Below are 25,299 nucleotides of genomic sequence, written 5' to 3'. Positions count from 1 at the left end.
CCTCACTTCTTTCTGCTTTCTGTAGGTCACCTCCTTTTCTCTGGCTGTAAACATAACCCACTGGTGCAGTCAGGGAGCATTCTGACCTGTTTTTGTTCGAATTGCTGCCAGAATCTAGAATCATAAACCAAAGCCAATAAAGATCTGCAAAGCTCGATATGTTGTAATTTTCTCTTGTGACCCTCTTAAAGCATAAAGCAGATAATTTCATTTGCTGTCTAAGGCCTCCAAGTGGCTGCCTGCTGAAATTAGAATAAACTCTTCCCCATGGTGCCTGCAGTCCCCAGGGTCTGGCCCTGATTGTGCCTTCAGTTTCATCTCCACCAATCTCCTGGCTCCTCTGACCCCTACATCATGGCCCAGTGCCTTCTTGCCTCTGGCCTCTCCATTGCTGACTCAGCAGCCTGCAACAGTCCTGCAGATCTCTCTAGAACTGCTTTGCTCCTATCTTTTAGCTCCCAGCTGTAAAGTCAGTTTCTTCAAGAGGCCTCTGCAGACCTACCTTCCTAGCTAACATGGTATTATCACCCTCCAAGTAGTCTCTATGCATTAGCCCTGGTTTGTTTATCTTCTCACTGTCAAAAAACTATCAAAGATTATCTCTTTGTTTGACCATCTCCCCCAGCTGAATAAGTAAAAGGACTTTTCCTTTCTTGTGTTCTAAGTATCTTCATCCCATAAAACAGTACCGGGAACTTATTAAATTTTTGTCCTGTGAATGACTCTGGATGTACATTTGTTTATTTATTTATTCACTCAATGAAGATTTATGGACTGCCTTTAGTGGACTAGGCAGGAAAAAAAAAAAAGAAGAGCTGTGTCTCTAGGATGCTCATATTCTAGCAGAGGCAAGACACCATCAGCATAAGGAAGAGGTAATTTACACGAAGGGATACAGCATGACAGAGGCTGTGGAATAAAAAAAGAAAAATGTGGAGCACAGCATGGAGGAGCCCCGAGGCCGGGCAGCTGGTGAGGACCAGTGGTAGAAGGCAGAAGGTATCAGTTGGTGTTAAGGAAGGTGATGTGGACCAATCCTGAGAAGTTTGAGAAAAACTTGGGGGAAGGACAAATTAATAAGGCAGGTACCTGGAAAAAAAGCAGTCAAGGCCACAGCTAAAGTAATAGCTCTAGGACAGGAGTGGAATCAAGGCTGCCCAACGTTTGCACATTTGATAGTGGCCTCTTGAGAAATGTCTCTGCCAATCTTGGGCTTCTGTTAGTAGTACCATTGCTGCCTGCCCCATTGTTATTGTCTTGAGAATCCATGTTCAGATCATTTCCTAGGGTTTTTTGTTTGTTGTTGGTTTTTGTACTTGGGATTGAACCCAGGGGCACTCAACCATGGAGCTATATCCCCAGCCCTTCCTTCCTTCCTTCCTTCCTTCCTTCCTTCCTTCCTTCCTTCCTTCCTTCCAACAGGGTCTCATTAAGTTGCTGAGGCTGGCTTTGAACTCACGATCCTCCTGCTTCAGCCTCCCAAGCCACTGGGGTTATAAGCATGCACCATCATGCCCAAAGCATTAATTTTTAAATGATGCCATTTCTTATTTCTGTCTGTTCCTATTTTCTCCCTTTGCCCTCTCTCACCTCCATGGAGGCTACCATTACAGGTGTGCATCCTTCACACACCTATGCCATCCTTCATTTCTGCCCCTGCTGGGGAGTCATAACCACATGTGAAAATAGTTCAGGAACAAAAGGAGCATCTTCCTCAGTCTTTCCATTAGGAATTAGAAATAGTCCCCTTCACTGGTGGATTTCCAGGCTCAAGTGCACCTTGAGTAAATTTGGAAAAGGCTTTCATCTTTGAAATCAAGATCTTCCCCCATAAGCAAGTGGTTTCATTCTGGGCTTCCCGTGGAATATCACATAGAGTCTCACATCAACTTCATGGGCATTTAGAACACAATTTTATACATGAATTAGTGGGTGCCCCTGACCCCAATTTACACATGAGGGCATCAAGTCCCGGAAAGTTTAAGTGATTTGCCAAGGTCAGTCCTTTTAGCCACATCTCTCTAGAGCAAGTGAGACTTGGAACAAAGGACAAACCTGCGACCGGGCAGGGGCAGCTGACTCAGGAGCCGTGCCTGGCTTTCTGTCTGAATTATTTCTTGGCAGAAAAAAAAATGCCACTTTGCTATCAGGACAGTCAAGAGTAGTTAGAACGAGCTCATGGAACAAAGCAGTTTAATTAAAGAAAAAAAAATTAGTTGAGTTTCAGTGCTATTCTCTTCCATCCGGGGTGGAAATTAATTTATAATAACCTTATCTTTTATTCATGTCATGCTGCATATTTCAGAGTATGTTGGCATCCTTATAGTTTTTCAGCTGAATGTGAAATAATTGTGTGTTTCTAATGGGCTGAGAGTCAGTTAAAGCATTGAAAGAACATAGCTGAGTCCCGTCTCACCATTCAGGGAAGTCTGAAGTCGCTGGGGAGTAGCTTTGGTTTCCTTTTGATGAGTCATGATATTTAAAATTCAGAGGGCTGCTGCAGGCTTCAAAGCAGCCCATTCAGATGGATTGCTCCCCAGCCTAACTCCATTAGTGGCCGAGAGGACAAAGAAAACTCATTCGTTTTCCCTCTAATGGCCTCCTTCTCTTTTCTCAGACCAACCTGACAGAGCTGAAGTCCTTTGGCTCCCCACCTCCAGCTGTCAGCAACGTCAGTGCCGCAGTGATGGTACTCATGGCCCCGGGGGGCAAGGTGCCCAAGGACCGGAGCTGGAAGGCTGCTAAGGTCACCATGACCAAAGTGGACAGCTTCCTGGATTCCCTGATCCACTTTGACAAGGAGAACATTCACGAGAATTGCCTCAAAGCCATCAGACCATATCTGCAAGACCCTGAGTTCAATCCCGAGTTCGTGGCCACCAAGTCCTACGCAGCTGCGGGCCTCTGCTCTTGGGTCATCAACATCGTGAGGTTCTATGAGGTGTTCTGTGATGTGGAACCCAAGCGCCAAGCTTTAAGCAAAGCCACCTCGGAGCTCACCGCTGCTCAGGAGAAGCTGGCGGCCATCAAAGCCAAGATTGCTGTGAGTGGACCCCAGCCCCTTCTTCACCCCATTGCAAACAGTGTAGCCTCTCAAACACCCTTCTCTGGCCATGACCCAGTGCCTAACATGATATCTAAGGAGAAATAGGAAACACCCCCCCCTTTTTTTAATATTTGTTTTTTTTTAGTTGTAGTTGTACAAAATACCTTTATTTTGTTTATTTATTTTTAAATGGTGCTGAGGATCGAACCCAGGGCCTCGCACATGCTAGACGAGCGCTCTACCGCTGAGCCACGACCCAGCAACCCCCACCACTTTTTTTTAAACAAAATTTCATTTGTCAACAGAGGCAACTTTTTATATTTCTTTTTCTAACATCTTTTAGGCCAAACAAGACAAATCCCCTGAACCACTGGCTTACAATTCTGGTCTGAAAAGATTTTTTTCCTTTTTCTCTGAAGAAAGAAAGGGTGACAGATAGGTAGATATATCATAGACACACAGTATTATCACGGAGCTGACTGTTCTCTTATTAACCATGTTAAATGTTAAAGTGAATTTAACATTTTTTTGCACATTTGATAGTTAAGACCAAAAAGTTAAGACTTCAAGATTCTTTCCTCCTCCTCCTCCCCTTTGAAATGTAGGTTTTAGCCACCTTGCTTCACCTTTGGTACCTAATTGTCTTCATTTCTGGCCAACTGTGTCTGTCTCACACTCAGCAGTGTGGACATGTCTTATGCTATCTGCATTGTTTTATGGATGCTTTTAAAAGCAGGCAGTATAGCTGGGCATGGTGGCACACACCTGTAATCCCAGTGGCTCAGGAGGCTGTGGCAGGAGGATCACAAGTTCAAGTCCAGCTTGGGAAACTCAGTGACACATGGTCTCCAAATAAAAGAAATAATAAGAGCTGGCCTTAGGATGTATCTCAATGGTAGAGCACCCCTGGATTCAATCCCTAGTACTGGGGAAAAAGAAAAAAGCGAGCAGTATTCTGTGATTTCGGGGGTGTTCCATTGTCCAAAACTATAAAACTATAAGGGTCATTAGCTATTTTAAACATCACATAAGTAGCGCTAGCCTATCTGCTTCACCCTGCACTGGGGGAAGGGGATGGCGATCTTGGGTTCACATCTATTTTAGAGAGGAGTCCCCTTGAATTTCACCTTGACCATGAAAATGAAAACTTCAAAAGTAAAAGACATTAGAATCCTGGGGATAGCACAGCAATTAAAAATATGTTCATCAATAGACTTTAATTCCAAACCAAGCTGTGATATTTACTGGTGGAGTCTTTAGAATGCCCAAATTAAAGTTTCCTAAAGTAAAATGGACACAATAATAGAACTGGCTTCACCGGATTGTTGTTAAAATTAAAGGAAATTGCACAAGTAAAGCTTGAAGCCAGACCTGCCGAGGACAGAGGGAGCAGCAGGAACAGCCTGAGGTCTCGCTGCTGCCCCTCTGCCTCTCCTGCCCTCCTTTGCCTCGCACACCGTCTATCACATGCATGTCCACTGCACACAAGAATTCAGTCGCTCCCATAATCAACTTCAATCCAAACAATTTTCTGGATATTTAATTTCTACACCTGCATTCCAGGCAAATGAGACGCTTGCTGCACATTTGTCATGACGATAAAGCAGGTCTTACAAATTGTCAAAAGCAGGATTCTAGACGTGCGGCATGCCTCATGTGGCGTGGGCTTATCGATTGCTAGATGAAAACCTGTGACTAATGTCTCTAATTCGAAGATCCTTGCCACCAATCTCTATTTTTGAAAGATACTTTGGGACTGGGGATGTAGCTCAGTGGTAGAGCACTTTCCTAGCATGTATGAGGCCGTGAGCTTGGTCCTCAGCAATAATAATAATAATAATAAAGGTTTTGGTAAAGCAGCCGATATCTAAAATACTTGCTTTGTAAATCCAGATGTTCATGGAACATTTATTTAAAACAGGTGATAGTCTCCATAGCAGTTCCTCTTCAAAGAACACCAAGGGTAAAATACCGTGATAGCCCCATTCCAGATTTCTGGGAGGAAAAGACCTCCCAATAATTTCATGTTCTTCAGTCTCTCCCAGGAAAGTATAACAAGAGAATTTTTGAGACTCTCTACTCAAGCTATTTTAACTAAAAGAACATTTGGTGCAAAGGGGATGTTTTCAAAATGTTTATACCTTTTCAGTAGCCGACATTCACATGATGAGCCCACTCAACCTGTGAAAGCAATAAGAATATGTTTAAAATCCTTGGCTACCTTAGGGAGGCACTTCTGTTCTGCCAAAATATTTTCCAGTGGAAAAATATATATAATCTTGCTTTTAACCACCTCTTCTCCATCCTTTGCGTATTCATGTGCCTATTAACATCGAGAGAATGTGAACTGTCCCTGCTAATACCAGAGGACAAAGGCCATCACCTGCCTCTAATATGCAAGCTCACTCAGGTCAAGAAAATTCCTCCCCATTTGCTGTTGAAAATTCCTTCCCATTTCCAGCCTTCTCCAGTCACACACACAAACACACTCACACTCATAGACACACACACACACTCTCCACACACACACATACATGCTTACACATCACACACATAAATACCTGCCACATGCATGCTTTGTGGTTAGAATTTAAGGATAATTCCCATTACAGAATTTTATATTCAGGATGCATAAAGTGGGTTTCCTTTTTAATTCTGTGGCTTATCCTCAAGAAACTTTCTCAAAAAACTTAAGAGAGGTAAATTGTCTGAATAGTTAAAAGTCTGGAAATGCCTTTTTTTTTAACTGAAGTAACAATTAATTTGCCAAGTTTTGAATTCCGAATTGCTATTTTTTCCCCTTGAAACACAGAGTGATTTATTCTGTTGTTGGTGAGAAGTGTAATGAACCATTGGGGTCCCATTCCTTTGTGAATGCCGTTCCCCCCCACACCCTCGCCTTTCTGGAAGTCTTTCAACCTTCTCTTTATTCTTAGTATCTGAAACTTTACACTGCTGTGCTTAGCTGTCATTCTCTTTGTATTCATTGTGCTTTGCATGTTAAGACTTACTGTCTTCAGCTCTGGAAACCACTTGGTATGATCTCATCCTTCTGTCTTCTTTTTCGTCCCATCTTCTGGAATGCACATTGGTTGGATGACAACCCTCCTGACATGGTCCTCTATTTCCCTTCTTTTTGTCACTGTATGATTTTTTGTCATTTCTAGGAGATTTCCTCAAATTCCTCTTTTAGCCCTTCCCTTGAACTTAATATGTTTTAAATTAACAATGCAATACTGGTCATTGCCAACAAGTTGTTTTGGTAGCATCCTGTTCTCATTTGAGGGGTGAAATATCTTGCATATCTCTGATAAAATAGTTGGAAAAGGTTTTAACATTGCTATTGTTGTTACTGAATTATCTCTCTTTTTCCAGACCCTCATTTTCCTCTTATTTACCTTAACCTAAGTTTTCATTAACATCTTCTTGTTCTTTCATGTTTATAAGAGATAGTGTTCAAAAGCTGATTCTATGCACTTGACAAAAATCATGCTATGTGCATGTATACAGTGAATTCCACCTTTATGTATATGTGTAAGTCAGCAATCAAAAATAAATAAATAAACAAGTGAAAGGAAGACCAGTAGGATTAGAGGAAGGAAATAGGAGGAGGGAACAGGAGAAGGGAAGGGGGGGTACCAGGGACTGAAATGGAATAAATCAGATCCCATTCAGTATGATTTGTCAAAATGAGCCTAATTATTATGTGCAGCTGTAATATTCTAATAAAAACATTTAGAAAGACAAAAAAAACAAAAAACAAAAACATGCTGATTCTGGTTCTGCAGGTAAGTGCAGAGCTCACTGGTATAATTTGTTTTCCAGATCAAATAAGTTACGTTGGATGCTCCCTAAATGCCAAAATATGGTGCTTTTTCTCTGCCCCTGTTGACTCTCTTGCCTGGTGGCCTAGGTGCCGAGGGGCATTGAATGCTGGACATGGGGAGGAAGATATGAAGTAGATCCATAGGCTCCCAATGACCCCTCCTATTTCCAGCTCCTCTCTCCCCCATCACACCTGACTTCCCCAAATCTCCAATTCACAGTGGGGCTCTGTGGGCTCATCAGCTCCCCCTCTGGTGAGATATGGGAGCTGCAGCTTCCTCCTTCCTCCTCCTGCTCTGCACTCCCTCCATAGCATGACCCTCCAAAGATCTTTTGGAAAGCCTCATCCTCCAACAGCCTTCACCATTTTGCTTGTTGTTAAGGGCTTTATGGCTTTTTTAATTGCTTTGCAATCATTTTAGAGAAGTCTGGGGAAGAGAGGTGGGAAATGAGTGGCCAGTCTGCCATCATTAATCAGATGGCTCACCACCTGCTCTTAAACCCACTTGGCTGTGTAAACTTGGCCTTGTATTTATTTATCTTGTGACTTTAGTAATGGCTAACAGAACAGCCTGGACCCCAGTTACTGCACACACATGGGACACATTTGTAGGTATCTCCTGTGTTTTTGTGTGTCTTTATACATACAAATATGTATTCTTGAGGGCATCAAATGCTTTGTGCTCCAGTTCTAGATTATTTTTTATTTTTTTATTTGTACACAATACATTTATTTTGTTCATTTATTTTTATGCGGTGCTGTGGATCGAACCCAGGGCCTTGCACATGCTAGGCGAGCACTCTACCGCTGAGCCACAACCCCAGCCCCAGTTCTAGATTCTTAATAATTTTTTTAAAAATCAAAACTATGACTTTTTCAAAAATATTCCCATATTTTGCAATAATGGAAGACAAGCAATGAGGTGATATAAGAGTTGTCCTATGGGTCTAAGGCCTTCTAGTCAAAGGAGGACTGAGATTTCAGACAGCCCTGTCCTGACCAGACACAGAAGATACAGTAAGTGATCCAGGAAGATCTGCCCTGGTGTCTTTTTGTTTCCCCCAGCTTTAATGTGCTTTTAGAAGCAGGGCTTGCACCATTTTGACAGACCACAAGAACCCAATTTTCCCCAATACAAAGAAAGGTGGGATGTATGCACCCCACCTCCCACATCAGTCTCACCTCCTATAGCCTTTACCCCATGACTGAGGTGTTGGAGTGTGGAAGCTCAGCTCTCTCACCTTGGATGGGAAATCTCTGCATTCCCACTCCATAGCCTCACTACGGTATAAAGCCACTTCTTCCCTGGGACCCCACTTGAGATCATTTAGTTGGCTCCTTTCCTTCCCTACCCTGCTTTCCCAGGCCCTTAAGCTCCCCACAACCCAACAACTTCTCCTATAATCACATGAACCCTCATCTCAGAAGCACTGGAGGTGACCTGAGCTGGGATTACTGACAGACCTTGTGCTCCTTCCTAAACAGCATCTTAATGAAAACCTGGCAAAGCTCACTGCCAAGTTTGAGAAAGCAACGGCCGACAAACTCAGATGTCAGCAAGAAGCTGAAATGACCGCAGGTACCATCTCCCTTGCAAACCGCCTGGTGAGTGCACACCTCGGCAGCCTGAGCTCCAGTTACATTAGCAGCTCTGTGGAGTGTTGTGAAGGTGTGAAATAGATGGCACAGCTCAGCACTGCCCATCTTGGGGGGAAACATTAATACGTGCTGGGATGTAGGGACTGAGACCTCAGAAAAGTGTGGACATGCACCCTGGTCATGCCAAGAGTTTGCTTATAGAGATGGTTGAATGGAAGGAAATGCTGGATCTGACATACCCATGCAAGATGCAATTATGCTTGCATGTGTGCAGAAAGCATGTGTTTTATAGGCAAGCTCTAAAGATCTTATTTATGCTATGTTTTGATAATAAGAGTGTAGTCTCAGGGCCTCTCCATGCAATCTCTCCTGCAGGCTAGCCAGATATCTTCCATAGTGACCCAGGACTCAGAGACAGAAAGTGGACAGTCTCAGTCTCTTAAAGCCTGGACACAAAACCCAGCACAATGGCACTTCCACTATCTTCTATCTATCCAAGCAGTCACAGATTCAAGGACAGGGAGATAGGCACGAACTCTTGATGAGGAATGTCAAAGAATTTGTGGCCTTTTTCAATCCCTTCCCCATTGTTTGATTTTATCATCATCTTTATCAGTTAAGATCTTGCAAAGCAGTCCATTGAATGAGGTTACTCTTCAGTTGAGAGTCTTAGCAGCACCATCCCTACCAGTGAAGGGAAATAAAATCGATTCTTCTTTACATTTATTCCAGACACCACTTATTTGTATAACAAAGCCATATTTTTTAATTTAGGGAGAAATGAGTCATTGCTACCATTAAACTGAGTCATGCATTAGTAAAGAAAGGCTGTACCACAAGTGTGTGTCTGTGCTTGCTCGTGGGACCAGCCTCTACATAATTTAGAGACCCTCCATTCAACTGAATGGTTTGATTTAGACACAGCACCTCCACAATTGGGCGAGAAATCATCCAGATTTCCTAGCTGGCTTGCCTTCCATTCAGCTCCCTGATGGGTTTCCAAAACTCAGCACAATTTTCTGCACCTGGCTAGAGCATTTTCTGAGATGGTTCTCATGGGAGGCAGGATGGCACTAGGCTAGAGAAACATGAGGCACATGTTCTGAAACCACCTCTTTCTCTACCAGCCGATTGTGGGGAAATACTTAACACCTTCTAGTCTAATCTAAATATGGAATGGGGATGGTGAAGTTAGCGAATTCCTCAGGTCCTTCCCAGTTCTGACATTGTATGGTGGCTTTTTTCAAGGAAAAAATGAAGGGCAAGTCCTCACACAGGAACAAAGCTCCATGAGACAGTTTGCAATCCTCGGTGGAAAGATGGCTCTATTCCCAAAGAGAGGGCTGCTGTCCCAAAGTGGGCCAGGTCAATCAGGGTGTGTTCCAAAGTCTGTGGTCCTCGGCACACACCCCCCCGTATGCACAGTACTTCTAGCATTTGTGTCTTACTTACCCCGTGGTAATTATTTATAGCACACAGATTTGGTTTTATTTATATTCATTGTATAATGAAAAATGTCATGGAAGGCAGGCCAGCATTTAGAGACGAAGGGAGAGGTACCTAATTTTCTGATAGGTCTTATAGACCAGGTATTGTGCTAAGTGATTAACATATAGATCATATTTAATCTTCCCAACAAAACTGTAAAGTGGGTGGTGTCCATCTCCACAGGGGAAAAAAGGCAGAGCCTAAAAGCTTGTTTTTCAGCAAACCATAGCAATCATGCATACCCATGTTCTTAGCAGTACCATTCACACTAGCCAAGTTACGGTACCAGCCTAAGTGCCCATCAGTAGACAAATGGGTAAAGAAAATTTAATGTGTGCATGTGTGCGCACGCGTGCATGGGTGGGTATGTGTGTATGTATGCACGCACGATGGAGTTTTGTTCAGCCCTTAAAGAAGAACAAAGTTATGTCATTTGTGGGAAAATGATTGGAACTAGAGGCCATCATGTTAAGCAACATAAACCAAACTCAGAAAGTCAAGAGTCATATATTCTCACTCTTATGAGGAACTTAGAGAGAAGAAAGTATTTTTTATAGGGATCTCATGAAAATATAAGGGATCCTGTAAAGGATGGTAACCAGGGTTAGGGGGAGAGGAAAAGGAGAAGTACCTGCTCATGAAATTGACTAAATTATGTCATGTGCATGTAGAAACGTACCATAATGAATCTCACTGTTATATATAATTATAATGCACCAATTAAAAAAATACCGTCATCTTTCTGTGGTCCTCATAATGCACAGCACAGAACAAGGGAGTGTTTGCTGAAATCAGGACAAATCGCACTGATTGAAAGGGTCAAACAAATGATGTCCTGGCTCTTCCTGCTCTGAACATGCAATGTGTGATCTCTGTGGTCAGATCCACTGTTGTCGCCTGGCATGTGACAGCGTCCTCTCTCCTCTCTGGCCTTTGAAATGGTAGGTTGGAGGACTCGCTTCTGAAAACGTGAGGTGGGCAGAAGCTGTGCAGAACTTCAAGCAGCAGGAAAGGACGTTGTGTGGAGACATTTTGCTTATTACAGCTTTCATTTCGTACCTTGGCTTCTTTACCAAAAAATACCGGCAGAGCCTCATGGACGGGACCTGGCGACCCTACCTGAGCCAGCTGAAAGTACGTACTTCCTGAATCTCTCCTGACTGTGTCCACGCCTGGGTACCAATGAGGTCACACGACCACAGGAACTCAAACCTCCTGGTGCTCTCTTGCACACTCACTCCTACCGCTCTTTTAGCACCAGGCCTGGGACATGGGTGTCTGTGTCCTTCTACCTTGCCTTGCATTGTGGCCCACTACCCTTTAGGCCAGCCAAGGACAGCATCTCACTTCTCAATGAAACTCTTCATGGGAATTTGGGTCCTCTGGCCAGAAGCTCTCTCTTGGCTCTCCTCAAAATAGTAAAACCCAGGAGACCCAAACAGAACCTTTGTTTTTCTCAGATCTTTCAGCTCCACAGCCAAATGTCATAGGAGCAGCTACTCATTGCACCTTGTCACCAGGCCTCAGAGCTGCCTAATTGGTGCCTGGGACTCTGAGACACGCCCACCACAGCTCAGGTGATTGTGCCAGGGGCTGCACAGGTGGTCTTTATAGAAGTAGATGAATCTATTCCCGGCTCCTTCCTCTACACCTCTCCCACCCAACTTAATGAAGTAGGGGAAGTGCTAGTTCCTGATCAAAGGGGATTACAAGCTGCACCTGAAACCTATAGTCAGAATAATTCCTAATATTCCCATGGCATATTCACATCACTCATTATCACTAGTTCACAAATATTCAGTGGGCATCCAGTGTGACCTACACTCCATTCTACAGGAGTCTCAGAAGTCATCCAAGATCAGGATACCACCCACATGTTCACAGAGGATCTTAAATTCATAAAATTCAGCTATGGGAAGCATCAGCACAAAAAGTTCACAATGTACAGTAAGGGATGTCTTCCAAAATTCATTTTCCCCAGAACAAAACAGATGCCTTTGAGGGAGGATAAATGGTTGATTTCCCAGATTATCTCATAAAATCCTTCTTCTGTGATGATTTGCTAAACAGTGATTTAATGACTATTATAGTACTTGGAATGGTATAAGTACTAGTTAAGCTATTATAACATAGCAGTACTCGTTGTGTTAACTAGTCATGTTAAAAGTACTAATTAAACTGTTATTCTGTTCATCTTGAACACTGGTGGAAAAGAGGAAACTGTTGCAAGAACCATCATTAACTGAGCAAATGAAGATGAGCTGCTTTGTAGCAGCTGGTGAGGATTTTGCTGGCTTTGTTTGGGATTCTTAAACATTTTTGTGCCATAGACTCCTTAGTCTGTTTTCAGCTTCTGTAACAGAGTACCTGAGATCGGGTAATTTATAAAGAGCAGAGATTTTCTTTTCTTTTTTTTTTTTTGGCTTATGCTTCATGAGTCTTGAAGCCCAAGAGCTCTGATATCTGGTGAGGGCTTTTGTGCTGTATCATCCCAGAGTGGGAGCCAAAAATACAAGAGAGGATGAGAGCCAGAGAACAAGAGGGGGCCAAACTACTTGAACAACAAATCCATTCTCACAATGACTAACCCACTCCATAGTAAGGACAGAAATCCCCTTAGGAGAGGGGCATAGCATCCATCCCCTCTTCACCTCTTATTAGGGCCCACCTCCCAGATCTGTGGCATCACAAATAAAGTTCTCAGCACATGAATTTCAGGGGCACATTCAAACTATAACAGTCTGCTGAAAACTACTAATGCCTTCTCAAAATAATGCCGCTGTGAATAAGATTAAAAGAAAAATGTTAAAACTATATCCGAACCCAGGATGAGAACCTTGAAGGGGCTGATTTCTCTTTAACAGTTTGTTGGATGGCAGAGCACCGGCCATTTGTGCCCTTAATAGATCAAGTTAAGGGACAGGAGATGGTTTGAAGAGATTTTCCTGGGGGCAACTGGGCAAAGCACTGCCCAGAGAGGAGAGAGACAGAGGAGTTGAAAGGGACTAGGTCTGACTCCCCAAAACATTTCAACTAAATAAAAATAGCCAGGCACAAAAGGTCACATATTGTCTGATTCCATTTATATTAAATATCCATAATCAGAAAATCCATGGAGACAGAAAACATATTAGTAGTTGCCAAGAGCTTAGAGTAGAGGGAAATGAGGAGTGATTATTTCATGTGTACGAGGTTCCCTCTTGGAGCAATGAAAATGTTTTGGATATAGACAGAGCCGATGGTTGCACAACATTGCGAATGTTCTAAATGCCAATGAATCCGACACCTTTAAAATGGTTGGTTTTCTGTTGTGTGAATTTTACTTCTAGTTTTTAAAAAGTGTATATGAGTCATCGATGAAAAAGATTGCTTGTAGGAAAATTACAATAAGAAAAGGAAGGGTCTGGGATCCCTGATGGTACCCTGGAGAAGCCATGGGGGAGAGTTCTCAGGGATGGTGGATGCTCTCTGCAGGCAGATGTGCAGAGAGGGTCCTGCGAGCAACCCTGGGAGTAGGATGTTTGGGGCAGGCAGGAAAGTAAGCCTTTCTACCCCTTTGCAAGGTGGTATAATAGATGAAAGTTTCAGACTGGCAACCGAGAGATGTGGTAGAAGAATAAATGTAGGAGGTTCTATATTAAAATATAACCCGTCTCTAGCAGAAATTTGGTTTAGGTGGATATAACAAAGAGCAATGGGCTATTTTCTATTATTATTTATCTATCAAGAGAAAAAAAAAAGAATATCAAGACTTCAACAAAACACCTGATTCCAAAAAATGATCACACCCCCATGCACACTCTTTGGGGGATCCTTGATCTTGCTTTTTAAAGTGAGATCCGGGTCCACCCCCGCCCCACTGAGAAAATGCTCCTCCATTCTGAACACAGGTGTTCACTTCCACCAGGTTCCCATCCCGGTCACCCCAACCCTGGATCCCCTGAGAATGCTGACAGATGATGCCGATGTGGCTGCCTGGCAGAATGAGGGCCTCCCGGCAGACCGCATGTCCATGGAGAATGCCACCATCCTCATCAACTGTGAGCGCTGGCCACTCATGGTGGACCCTCAGCTACAAGGCATTAAGTGGATCAAGACCAAATATGGAGAAGACCTCCGGGTCACCCAGATCGGTCAGAAAGGGTAAGTAACTGAGCACAAAAGTCACCATTTTGCCACGGATGCAGGAAAAAGAAATGTAAGTGTGTATGTATGGCACATCAAAATATATTCTGCTGTCATGTGTAACTGAAAAGAACAAAAAAAAATTTAAAGAAGAAAAGAAATATCAGGAGCAGACATTAGGCCTCCCCTAGCTTGTCTCTCTTCTCCTGATCTCACACAAGTTCCTTCCTGGTTGCTCCTGATTCTCCTCCCAGTTCCCCCACCTCTAACTAGGGAGTTAGAGTGGGTACAGAATTTACAAAAAGTAGTTTTCTGTGAATGGATACTTGTGCTTATTATACAATGGTGTGAATGTACCCTTAAAGTTGTGCAGATACTAAATTTTATATTTTGTGTATTTTCCCATAATGAAAAATACAGTCACGTGTCATTTAATGACAGGGATTCGTGATGATAGGTATCCTTGATATGCAGTTTTATCATTGTGTGAACATCACAGAGCATTCTTTTTTGTTATTGTTCTTTTTAGATACACACGACAATAAAATGTATTCTGACATATTGTACATACATGGGATATCACTTCTCATTATTGTGGTTGTGCCTAATGTGGCATTACACTGGACATGTACTCATCCATGAACATAGGAAAGTTGAGTTCAATTCACTCTTCTTTCTATTCCTATTTCCCCTCCCTTGCTTTCATTCCCCCCTTGTGTAATCCAATGAAATTCTCTTCTTCCCCACCACCTTATTGTGTGTTAACATCCACATATCAGAGCGAACATTCAGGCTTTGTTTTAAGGGGGATTGGCTTATTTCACTTAACATGATAGTCTCCAATTCCATCCATTTACCAGCAAATGCCATGGATTTCCAGTTTTCCCAGCATCATTTGTTGAAGAAGCTATCTTTTCTCCAATGTATGTTTATGGTGCATTTGTCAAGTATGAGATAACTGTATTTATGTGGGTTTGTCTGTATGTCCTCTATTCTGTACCATGGGTCTTCAATGCATTTTTTTTGTTACTATAGCTCTGTAGTATAATTTACTATAATTTAAGTTCTGGCATTGTGATGCCTCCTGCTTTATTTTTCTTGCTAAGGATTGCTTTGGCTTATTTTTCCAAATGAATTTCACAACTGCTTTTTCTATCTCTATAAAGTACATCTTTGAATTTGGTAGTATGGCCATTTTGACAATATTAATTCTGCCTATCTAAGAACATGGGAGATCTTTCCATCTTCTGAGACCTTTTTCAATTTCTTTCTTTAGTGTTCTGTAGTTTTCATTATAGAGATATTTCATCTTTTTTGTTAGATTGGTTCCCAAATATTTTATTTTATTTTATAAAGGGATCGTTTTCCTGATTTCCCTTTCAGTTGATACATCACTGATATAGGAACACAAATGATTTATGGGTGTTAATTTTACCTCCTGCAACTTTGCTGAATTCATTTATGAGTTCTGGAAGCTTTTTGGTGGAGTGTTTTTGGATCTTCTAAATATAGAATCATGTCTTCAGCAAATAGTTTGAGTCCTTTCTTTCTTATTTGTTTCACCTAAATTTCTTTCTTCTGTCTAATTGCTCTGGTTAGAGTTTGTCAAATGCTTTTTCTGCATCTATTGAGATAATCATGTGATTCTTGTCTTTAAGTCTATTGATGTGATGAATTACGTTTATTGATTTCCATATGTTGAACCAACCTTGCATCTCTGGGGTGAACCCCACGCAATCATGGTGCATGATCTTTTTAATATGTTTTTGTATGTGATTTGCCAGTATTTTATTAAGAATTTTTGCATCTATTAGCATACTAAAGCGATTCAACCACATCAATGTTTATAGCAGCTCAATTCACAATAGCTAAACTAGGTGCCCTTCAGCAGATAAATGGATAAAGAAAATGTGGTATATACACACAATGGAGTGTTACTCAGCCATAAATAAAAATGATATTATGGCATTTGCCAGTAAATGGATGGAACTAGAGACTATCATGCAAAGTAAAATAAACCAATCTCAAAAAAAAAAAAGGCTGACTGAATGTGCTCTCTGATATGCAAATGCTAATTCACAATAAGGGTGGTGAGTAGGGAAGAATTGAAGTACTTTGATTAGACTAAAGGGAATGGAGGGAAGTGGGGGGATGGGAATAGGAAAGTTAGTAGAATGAATCAGACATAACTTTGGTGTGTTCATATATGAATACATGAGCAATATAATTTTTACATCGTGTATAACCAGAAGAATGGGAAGTTGTACTTCATGTATGTATAATATATACATTCTACTGTCATGTGTAACTAAAATGAACAAGTAAATAAAGAGTACTGGGAACAAAAGAATTTTTCATCTGTGTTCATCAGAGATATTGGCCTGAAGTTTTCTTTCCTTGATGTGTCTTTGTCTGGTTTTGGTATCAGGGTGATACTACCTTCATAGAATGAGTTTGGAAAGGTTCCTTCCTTTACTATTTCATGGAATAATTTGAGAAGGATTGTTGTTAGTTCTATGAAGGTCTGGTAGAACTTAGCTGAGATTCCCTCTGGCCCTGGGCTTTTCTTTGTTGGTAGGCTTTTGATGACATCTTCAATTCCATTGCTTGAAATTGATCTGTTTAAATTTTCTATGTCCTCATGATTCAATTTTGGTGAGTCATTTGTCTCTAAAAATTTGTCAAAGTCTTCAAGATTTTCTTTTTCTTTTTTCTTTTTTCTTTTCATTTCTTTTTTTTTCCCCCCTTGGTACTGGGGATTGAGGGACACTCAACCACTGAGCCACATCCCTGGCCCTATTTTGTATTTTATCACTGAGTTGCTTAGCACCTCACCATTGCTGAGATTGTCTTTGAACTTGTGATCCTTCTGTCTCAGCCTCCTGAGCTGCAAGATTTTCTATTTTATTAGAGTATAAATGTTCAAAACAGTTTGTGATTATTGTTTGTATTTCAATAGTGTCCATCGTGATATTTCCTTTCTCATCATAAATTTTAGTAATTTGAGTTTTCTCTCTCTTTCTCTTTGTTAGCTTGGCTAACGATCTGTCATTCTTATTTATGTTTTCAAAGAAGCAACTTTTTTGTTTTGTTGATTTTTTTTGTTCAATTTCATTGATTTTTGGCATAGAACATCCTTACACAAAGTGAGATAGGTATGATGTCACTAGGTGGCATAACCTTAGGGAACCACTGTCATATGGGCAATTGCTGGCTGACTAAAATGTTGTTTTCTGACATATGATAGTCCATTAAATAGTTGTTTTGTTTTTTTAAGTGATGGAGGCAATATTTAAACCCAGGTTATCCTCATTGAGAGACCTGAGATTTATCCAACCTAGCACAAGTGAGGTGAGGTTTGCTTCTCTGGTCATGTGTCCCTAACATGCCCTCCCACAGGTCTAGTTCACCCAGGATTGTTTACACCAAATGTGTAATGTTAAAAATAACAGTTAAACACCTTTAATCCCAGTTACTCAGGAGGCTGAAGCAGGAGGATAGAAAATTTGAGGTCAGGCTCTGCAACTTCACAAGACCCTGACCAAAATAAGTATTGGGGTTGTAGTTCATGGGTAGAGGGTCCCTAGATTCAGTCTCATGAACTATAAATAATAATTGCAAAACAGAGCAAATGAACACCCAGGAATGACTGATATATTTTTATCTACATCTTCAGTCACAGAATAATCTAACCTTAATCTTTTTCCCAAACTTTGGTTAAAATATCCCTTTCTAGTCAACAGAATGCATTTTAGATAGAAGTGTAATTGGTTTTTTTTTTTGGGGGGGGGGGGTATTGCTCATTACTACATCCCCACTACCACAAACACTGCCTGACACTTTGTTGGCCTTCAATAAATATTTGTTCAATTAATTCTCCGTTCATGTCTATTGACTACTTTTCTGTTGGATGGTTTTTTAGATTTGTTGTACTTTATTTGAATGCAAATGCTGTATTATCCATACAATGTGTAATCTTCTTTTGTCAAGTGAATGAAAAACCTGTCTAGGCTTTTTATTTGGGAGATTTGACATACTATTGTTTATTTAATTTTGCTTTTATTTGTTCAGACTTATCACCCATTTCTTCTGTGGATCATCTTAGAAAAATGTCTTTTTTGTCCTCCAGAAATTTTATTATATTTTAGTTTTCTGTGAATTTTCTTTTTACACTGAAATCCAATCATACTTTAAGTTCCCTAAATGAGATGCAGACTAATTTTCCAAGTGGTTAGCTGCTGTCCCAATGTAACCTATTACATTTTCCATCCTTTTCTCGATTAATTGGAAATGCCATTTTACTGTATCATTATTGTATTAAACAGCATTTTTGTTCTTTTTATGTGTCTCATACTATACTAGCTTACTGACCTCACTTTTAAATTATTTAGTTATAAATTCAGTCACATTAATTGTAGTATCTCTCATTACAAAAGTAATGCATTATAATTGTGAAAAAGGTAGCGAGAAGTAATTACTAATAAAAGGAAAGTGGACTATGATTGTTGCTGCATGGTAGAGCACTTGTCTAACTAGTATGCACAAAGTCCTGGGTTCGATTCCCAGCACATTACTTAATTAATTAAAGTTAAAAGGGTTGGGATGTATATAGCTCAGTGGTGTGGTGAAGCACTTGTCCATCAGGTGTGAGACCTGGGTTTCAATCTCCAGTACTGCAAAAAAGAAAAAGAGAAAAGAAATAATACTTTCTATGATTTATCATCCAAAGATATTGCTAACTTACTAACTCTTCAATACTTGTCTTTTAAGAGTTCTTTTGACTGGGTATGGTGATGTGTGCCTGTAATCTCAGCGACTCAGGAGGCTGAGGCAGGATTGTCACAAGTTCAAGATCAAACTCAGCAACTTAATGAGACCCTCAGCAATTTAGTAAGACCCTATATCAAAAGAAAAAAAAGAAAAAAGCTGGGGAAGTAGTTCAATGATAAAGCATCCTTGGGTTCAATTCCCAATCCAAAAAGAGAGAGACTTTTTTTACACACCTGTATTGTTGAAGTTATATAAAATAGTTTTAGTATTAGATAATATGAGTCTCCTTTCTTCTTCATCACTTTGTTAACTGGCCTTATGGTATTCCTTTATGATGACTTTAAAATCTTTTCTCAAGTTATGCAAAATGTTTTTGTTCTGTTTGAATTGGAATTACATCAAACTTATAAATTGATTTGGGGAAATTCATTTATTATGTGTTCATTAAATGCTACAAAGCACTGAAAAGTTAAGAGTAACCTAGATATTCATTGATGGGTTGATAAATAAGTTAAGTTATATAAATAAAAGTCTAATATCCAGTCATCAACATTTGCTTTGGGAGAATATTTAATAGCACAGGGAAATGTTTAAACTATATGTTATTTATGAAAACTGGGTTTTAAAGTAAAGGTGCCATATGAATTCAATAGTATAAAAACTAAATTTGAACAATATGGCCCTCTGTATCTGCAGGGCAGAAATCCACAGATTCAACCAACCACACATCAGAAATATATGAAAAACACTGTGCCTATAGTGGACATATATAGACTTTTTTCCTTTGTCATTATTCCTTAAACAATAGAGTGTAACAATGATTTACATTGCATTTACTCTGTATTAGGTATTGTATGTAGAAAGTATACAGAATGATGTGTCCAGGTTAAATGCAAATATCACATCACTTTATAGAAGGGACGTGAGCACCTGTGGATTCTGGTGTCCACAGGGGTCTGGAACCCCACAGTTACCAAAGGATCACTGAATGTCCAGATAGATCCAGTAAATGCCATATTGCTAATGTAGTTATGATGAATTTCCATAATCTTTTTCGTATTTTGCAATTTCTCCCTATTTCTAAAAATATACAAAATTACATCAATGTCACTTGAAATAGAGAAAAATGGGGCCACTGAAGACGTTTCAAATAGCTGTGCCTCCAAGTGCACTGCCATGCCTTGAAGGCCACGGTCATCTTATTAAATTGCCTCTGAGTGCACACCTGGCCACAGGCTCACACAGCCTGACTCGCTCCCCCCAGCTACTTGCAAACCATCGAGCGTGCCCTGGAAGCTGGAGACGTGGTGTTGATTGAAAACCTGGAAGAATCCATCGATCCTGTTCTGGGACCTCTGCTGGGGAGAGAAGTCATTAAGAAAGGACGGTAATGTTCAAGCCATGTGGCTGCCCCTGTGTGAAGAGCTGGTTCCCCACCCCAGTTGGAAATGTGGAGAGGTCTGCTTTGCTAGAATCTCTTCTCCTCTGCTCTTGTCAAGGAGCTCCCTGTAGCCAGCACACCTTTCTGTCTCCCAGCAGAGGGCTGCTTAGCTGCCCTTCTTTGGTAGAGAGGGCTTCTTGGCGTGAACTTTGCTTTCATCAGTCAGCAACCCGTTGACTTCCTTCTAGATGGCCACAGTGTACAGTTTAGGAGGAATCTTGGAAGGAAAGTGGTCAAAAAGCAGACTGACACGTAAGTATGAACATTTGATCCAAGTCAGACATCTGGGTTCTGAGAACCCAACTCCTGTCATTTGATATGCCTTGGACACATCAGTTCAGTGGTAGAGCACTTGCCTAGAATATGCAATCAATCAAGCCCTTGGGTGTGATTTCCAGCATCCCCTCCCACACGCACACATACACAGTTCAGTTTCATCTTGGGTGCCATTACGGGATTCAGGCTTAGCAAGAATAGGGCAGAAAGAGGATATGATGCACAAGGGAAATGAGAAGAAGTAGAAAAGCCATCCTCACTAAGACAGGGAGTGATAATTATCATGAAGGCATGCTTGACTTAGGATCTTAGTCCATTTTCTGTTGCTTTAACAAAATACCTGAGGCTGAGTAGTTTAAAAAGAAAGTAAGTTTGTTCAACAATTTGGAGGCTAAAAAGGTCCATGATCAGGCAGCTCCATCCTTTAGGCCTCTGGTGAGAGCTTTCTGGTTCCATCAAAATATGGTGGATGGCACTATGGCAGGAGGACATGCGAGAAAGACAAAGAGATCTTCTGGCAAAACAGGAAGCAAGACACTGAGGAGGAGCCAGGCTCATTCATCTTGTAACCTACTCTCTTTGGAACTTATCCACTCCCACCAGACCTGACCCACTTCAGAGAAGCAGCATTAATCCCTTCCCACCCCTGTGACCTAATTACCTCCTTCCACTCGGTCCTGCTTCTTAACATCAATACCATAACACAGGGGAACAAACTTCTGGCCTGTGAACTTTTGGGGGACAAACCATATCCAACTGTAGCAAAAGTCTCACCCACTGCTCAGGCTCTAAGCTGCTTTTCCATGCTCATTTATGTGCTTAATTATTTTCACCCATCAAAGTCATTCTCTTGTCAGCCACGAGAAAAAAAAAAAAAAAAAAAAAGTGTGACCTATCATAGCCTAAAAACACCTTTGTGCAAAGTACAAGATGCTGCTTCCTCCAAACACTTTACTGCCATCTGCTGGAGCTTTTCCATAATATACTGTACTGACCACCATCAGAATGGCTCTCCCTAGAGTTGCACAGTGCACATACCAAATGTGGTGGCCAAGGGAAAATTGGTTCCCTTCCAAACCTGTACCCTAAATTACGGCAAAGAAGGACCCAAGGGAGCATGCTAGACATGCCTAGGAAAATTACATCTGAATATAGCCACATTGTTGGCTATGATCTTGGAAAAAAAAAAAAAAATCTCACAGGAAATCACTCCACCTTCACATGAGCCTGTATGTTCCAGATTCATTAAAATTGGAGACAAAGAGTGTGAATACAATCCCAAGTTCCGGCTCATCCTTCACACCAAGCTGGCCAATCCTCACTACCAGCCCGAGCTGCAGGCTCAGGCCACCTTGATCAACTTCACTGTGACCAGAGATGGCCTGGAGGACCAGCTGCTGGCCGCCGTGGTCAGCATGGAGAGGCCAGATCTGGAGCAGCTGAAGGTGAGTGGGGTGTTCACCAAGGAAGGGAGGAGGAAAGTGCTCTGGTCTAGATTCTGCAGTGCACCCTACTCTGGGAGCGGGGGTTGGGACTGCTTTCCTTGCTACCAAGAAAGTGAACTCTGCAATATGGTGGAAGAAACCCAACCCCACAGAGCCACCCAGAAACACCAAGTTAGGAAAAGGAGATTATAGTCAGTTAAAACAGAGGACAGGCAGGAAAAGGGACACTCCTACATCCAAAAGCAGGGCCTGGCACAGGACTCTGATCCCATACATCCCCACGCCTACGTCCAGCCTAAGTGGAATCAAATCTGCAGTGGTAACAGAAGTGGGTTCGACCCTGCTAGGGTTGTGCCTCAGTCAGCTCTGGGTGCCATAACAACACACCATAGACTGGGTAGCTTGAGCAAAGCCATCTACTGTTCCACAGTTCTGGATGCTGGAAGCCTGAGATGAGGGTGCCACCATGGTCATTTCCAGTGAGGACTCCCTCTTGGCTTGTAGGCAGCCACCTTCTCACTGTGCACTGTGCTCCCCCATCTCATCTCCTCTTGTGCATGAGTAGAGAGAGAAAGAGAAAGCTCTCCGGCATCTCCCCCAAAAGAGTACTAATCCCAACAGAACAGGACTACAGTTCTTAGGACCTCATTTAACCTGAGTCACCTTCCTAAAAAACACTGTCTCCTATACAGTCACATAGGAAGTCAGGGCTTTGACAGTTCAATTTATAAATTTAGGGGAAAGACAACTCAGTCCATGGCGAATATCTCTTTTTTCTCTTTTCTTGAATCACATTTAGGTTAGGTTACATGGGTTTAAAATTACAGTGCACGTAGGATTGATTTCAGGCCTTCCCTGGGACTCTACCTCTACAATCATCTATTTATTGAACTCCCATGGAGCACCAACTGCATAACAGTCAAGGTTATAGGTACAGAAGATAGAGCAGTGACCACAGAAAACCATGCACCTGTCCACATGGAACTTATGGCCAAGTAGAAGTATATGCAAAATAAGAATGTAAACCAAGAAATGATATCATTTCAGCAAATGATAAGGATTTTTTTTTTGGTATAGGCTCATAATAGAATTTATTTTTAAAATTCTATTAGTTCTTCTTAGTTATACATGACAATAGAATCCATTTTGATAAAGTGTACAAGCATGAGGTATATCTTATTCTAATTCGGACCCTATTCTTGTGGGTGGGCATGATGGTGGGGTTCTCTAAGGTATTTTCACAGGTGTTCATAGGAAAACCATGTTAATTTTATTTATTTATTTACTTATTTATTTATTTTTGTTTATTTATTTGACAGTCGAATTGCATTTTGACACATCATACATAAATAGAGTATAACTTCTCACTTGTCTGGTTGTACCTGATGTAGAATCACACGGGTCATGTAATCATATATGCACATAGGGTAATAATGAAATCATGTTAGATTTAGTCCCCTTATTTCCTATTTCCATTCCCTCTTCCTTGGGTTCTCCTTTATCTAATCTACTGAACTTCTCTTCTTCTCCCTCCCTATCTCTTTATTATGGGTTAGCTTCCACATATCAGCAGAAAACATTCAACCTTTGGTTTGGGGGGAATTGGCTTATTTCACTTTGCATGATAGTCTCCAGGGATAAGAATTTTGAAGAACATAAAACAGGGTGATACTAGAAAGCTAGCTGGCTAGTTGTAACCAAAAAGAGTTCTAGGAGGAGCTGGCATTTGAACAAATTCCTAAACAACTTGAAAGCTGCTCGACACAGAGCATTCCCAGCCAAGAGAGCAGCAAATTCTGGTCTTGAGATAGGACTGAGATAGACCAGAGTGGCCACGGCTGAAGCCTCCACATGTAGCCTTTGGATCTTTCCATGGATCCAAAGGCTGCAGGCTGCGTGAGGACAAAGGAGTTAGAGCTGCCTGAACTTAACTCCCTGGCTCCCAAAACTGGAATAAAAGGTGCCCAGTCCCTTGGAATATGAAGCCTAACCATCAGAAAGGGGAAAATGAGGTGGGATTCACTTGGGTGCCAGTCTCTCTCCAGCCTTGGAGAAGGCTCTGGTAATGATCTTGTCTAAATTGGGTAAGATGAGTTTCTACTGTTTTGTTTTGTTTCTTCCAAGCAAAGCATAGGAGAGCTGTTCATTTGGGGGCAGTAAAGTGGTGATAAAGAGGACAAGATAGAGAACTAAAACTTGACCTTTCCCTCTATTCGCAGCAATCAATTACATTTAGTGACACTGAGTATATCAACACTGTGCTAAGGATAGCACAAACATCCCGCAAATAGGGACTGATATTAACCCTACTGGAAAGAGAAAAATCAGCCCAAGTCTCATGCCTTGAACAGTCATTCCCTTTGTCTGAGTGGAGGATGAGTTTCAGGATCCCTCTTGATTCCAAGAGCAGTTGAGTTTCAAGCCACTGGTATAATATGGCAAGGTATTTGCATGCCACCTCCCTGTACTTTTATGTCATCTCTAGGTTACTCATAATACCTAATGCAAGGTCAATGCTGTACAAGTAGTTTTCATACCGTATTGGTTAGGAACTAATGGCAAGAAAATAGTCTTGTATGTGTTCACGAAAGACACAATTTTTTTAAATATTTTTGGTCCACGGTGGGTTGAATCTGCACATGTGGATATGGAGGACAGTAATGTAGGGTACTGTTGGGTTTTGACTTATCTGCTCATCTCCTGTTGCTTTCGGTCTCAAGCACCCCCCTACTTGGCCTCCACTTTACAGTCTCCAAGGGCAGGGACTCTGGCTCCAAGAACGATTTTTTTTTTTTTAATTCAGACCTCTCCCCAGCATAGGATGCCTTGGGCATCTCTGCCTTACTCTTTCTTCCACCTTATTTGCAGTCAGATCTCACAAAACAGCAAAATGGATTCAAAATCACACTCAAAACATTAGAAGACAATCTGCTCTCACGCCTCTCCTCGGCATCTGGGAACTTCTTGGGAGAAACAGCTTTGGTGGAGAATCTGGAGATCACCAAGCAGACTGCTGCTGAGGTGGAGAGAAAGGTAACTTTATTCTAGATGGTTCACGGAAGCAGCCCCCCCTTGGGGTCCTCCTATGATTTTTCTCTGCTCAATCCCTCAGTCTTACTTTTTTTTTTTTAAAGAGAGAGAGAGACAGAATTTTTAATATTTATTTTTTAGTTCTCGGCGGACACAACATCTTTGTTTGTATGTGGTGCTGAGGATCGAACCCGGGCCGCACACATGCCAGGCGAGCGTGCTACCACTTGAGCCACATCCCCAGCCCTCAGTC

At 41.5% G+C, this 25,299-nt stretch overlaps 1 protein-coding gene across 1 annotated transcript in view; it reads left to right on the top strand.

Annotated features, from left to right (window-relative positions):
• Nucleotides 1–25,299, top strand: part of Dnah9 (dynein axonemal heavy chain 9) — a 340,627-nt gene that overhangs the window by 242,861 nt on the left and 72,467 nt on the right. The window contains exons 50-56 of the mRNA XM_026390513.2: nucleotides 2,618–3,043; nucleotides 8,358–8,477; nucleotides 10,905–11,093; nucleotides 13,867–14,102; nucleotides 20,119–20,241; nucleotides 21,812–22,016; nucleotides 24,885–25,049. Coding sequence (XP_026246298.2) covers nucleotides 2,618–3,043; nucleotides 8,358–8,477; nucleotides 10,905–11,093; nucleotides 13,867–14,102; nucleotides 20,119–20,241; nucleotides 21,812–22,016; nucleotides 24,885–25,049 — 1,464 coding nt within the window. The remainder of the gene's footprint in view (nucleotides 1–2,617; nucleotides 3,044–8,357; nucleotides 8,478–10,904; nucleotides 11,094–13,866; nucleotides 14,103–20,118; nucleotides 20,242–21,811; nucleotides 22,017–24,884; nucleotides 25,050–25,299) is intronic.

This window comes from Urocitellus parryii, chromosome 7 (genome assembly GCF_045843805.1).
Source record: "Urocitellus parryii isolate mUroPar1 chromosome 7, mUroPar1.hap1, whole genome shotgun sequence".
NCBI classification, from domain to species: Eukaryota; Metazoa; Chordata; class Mammalia; order Rodentia; family Sciuridae; genus Urocitellus; species Urocitellus parryii.
The sequence above is the reverse complement of the archived record's forward strand: the minus strand, read 5'-3'. Positions and strand labels throughout refer to the sequence as shown.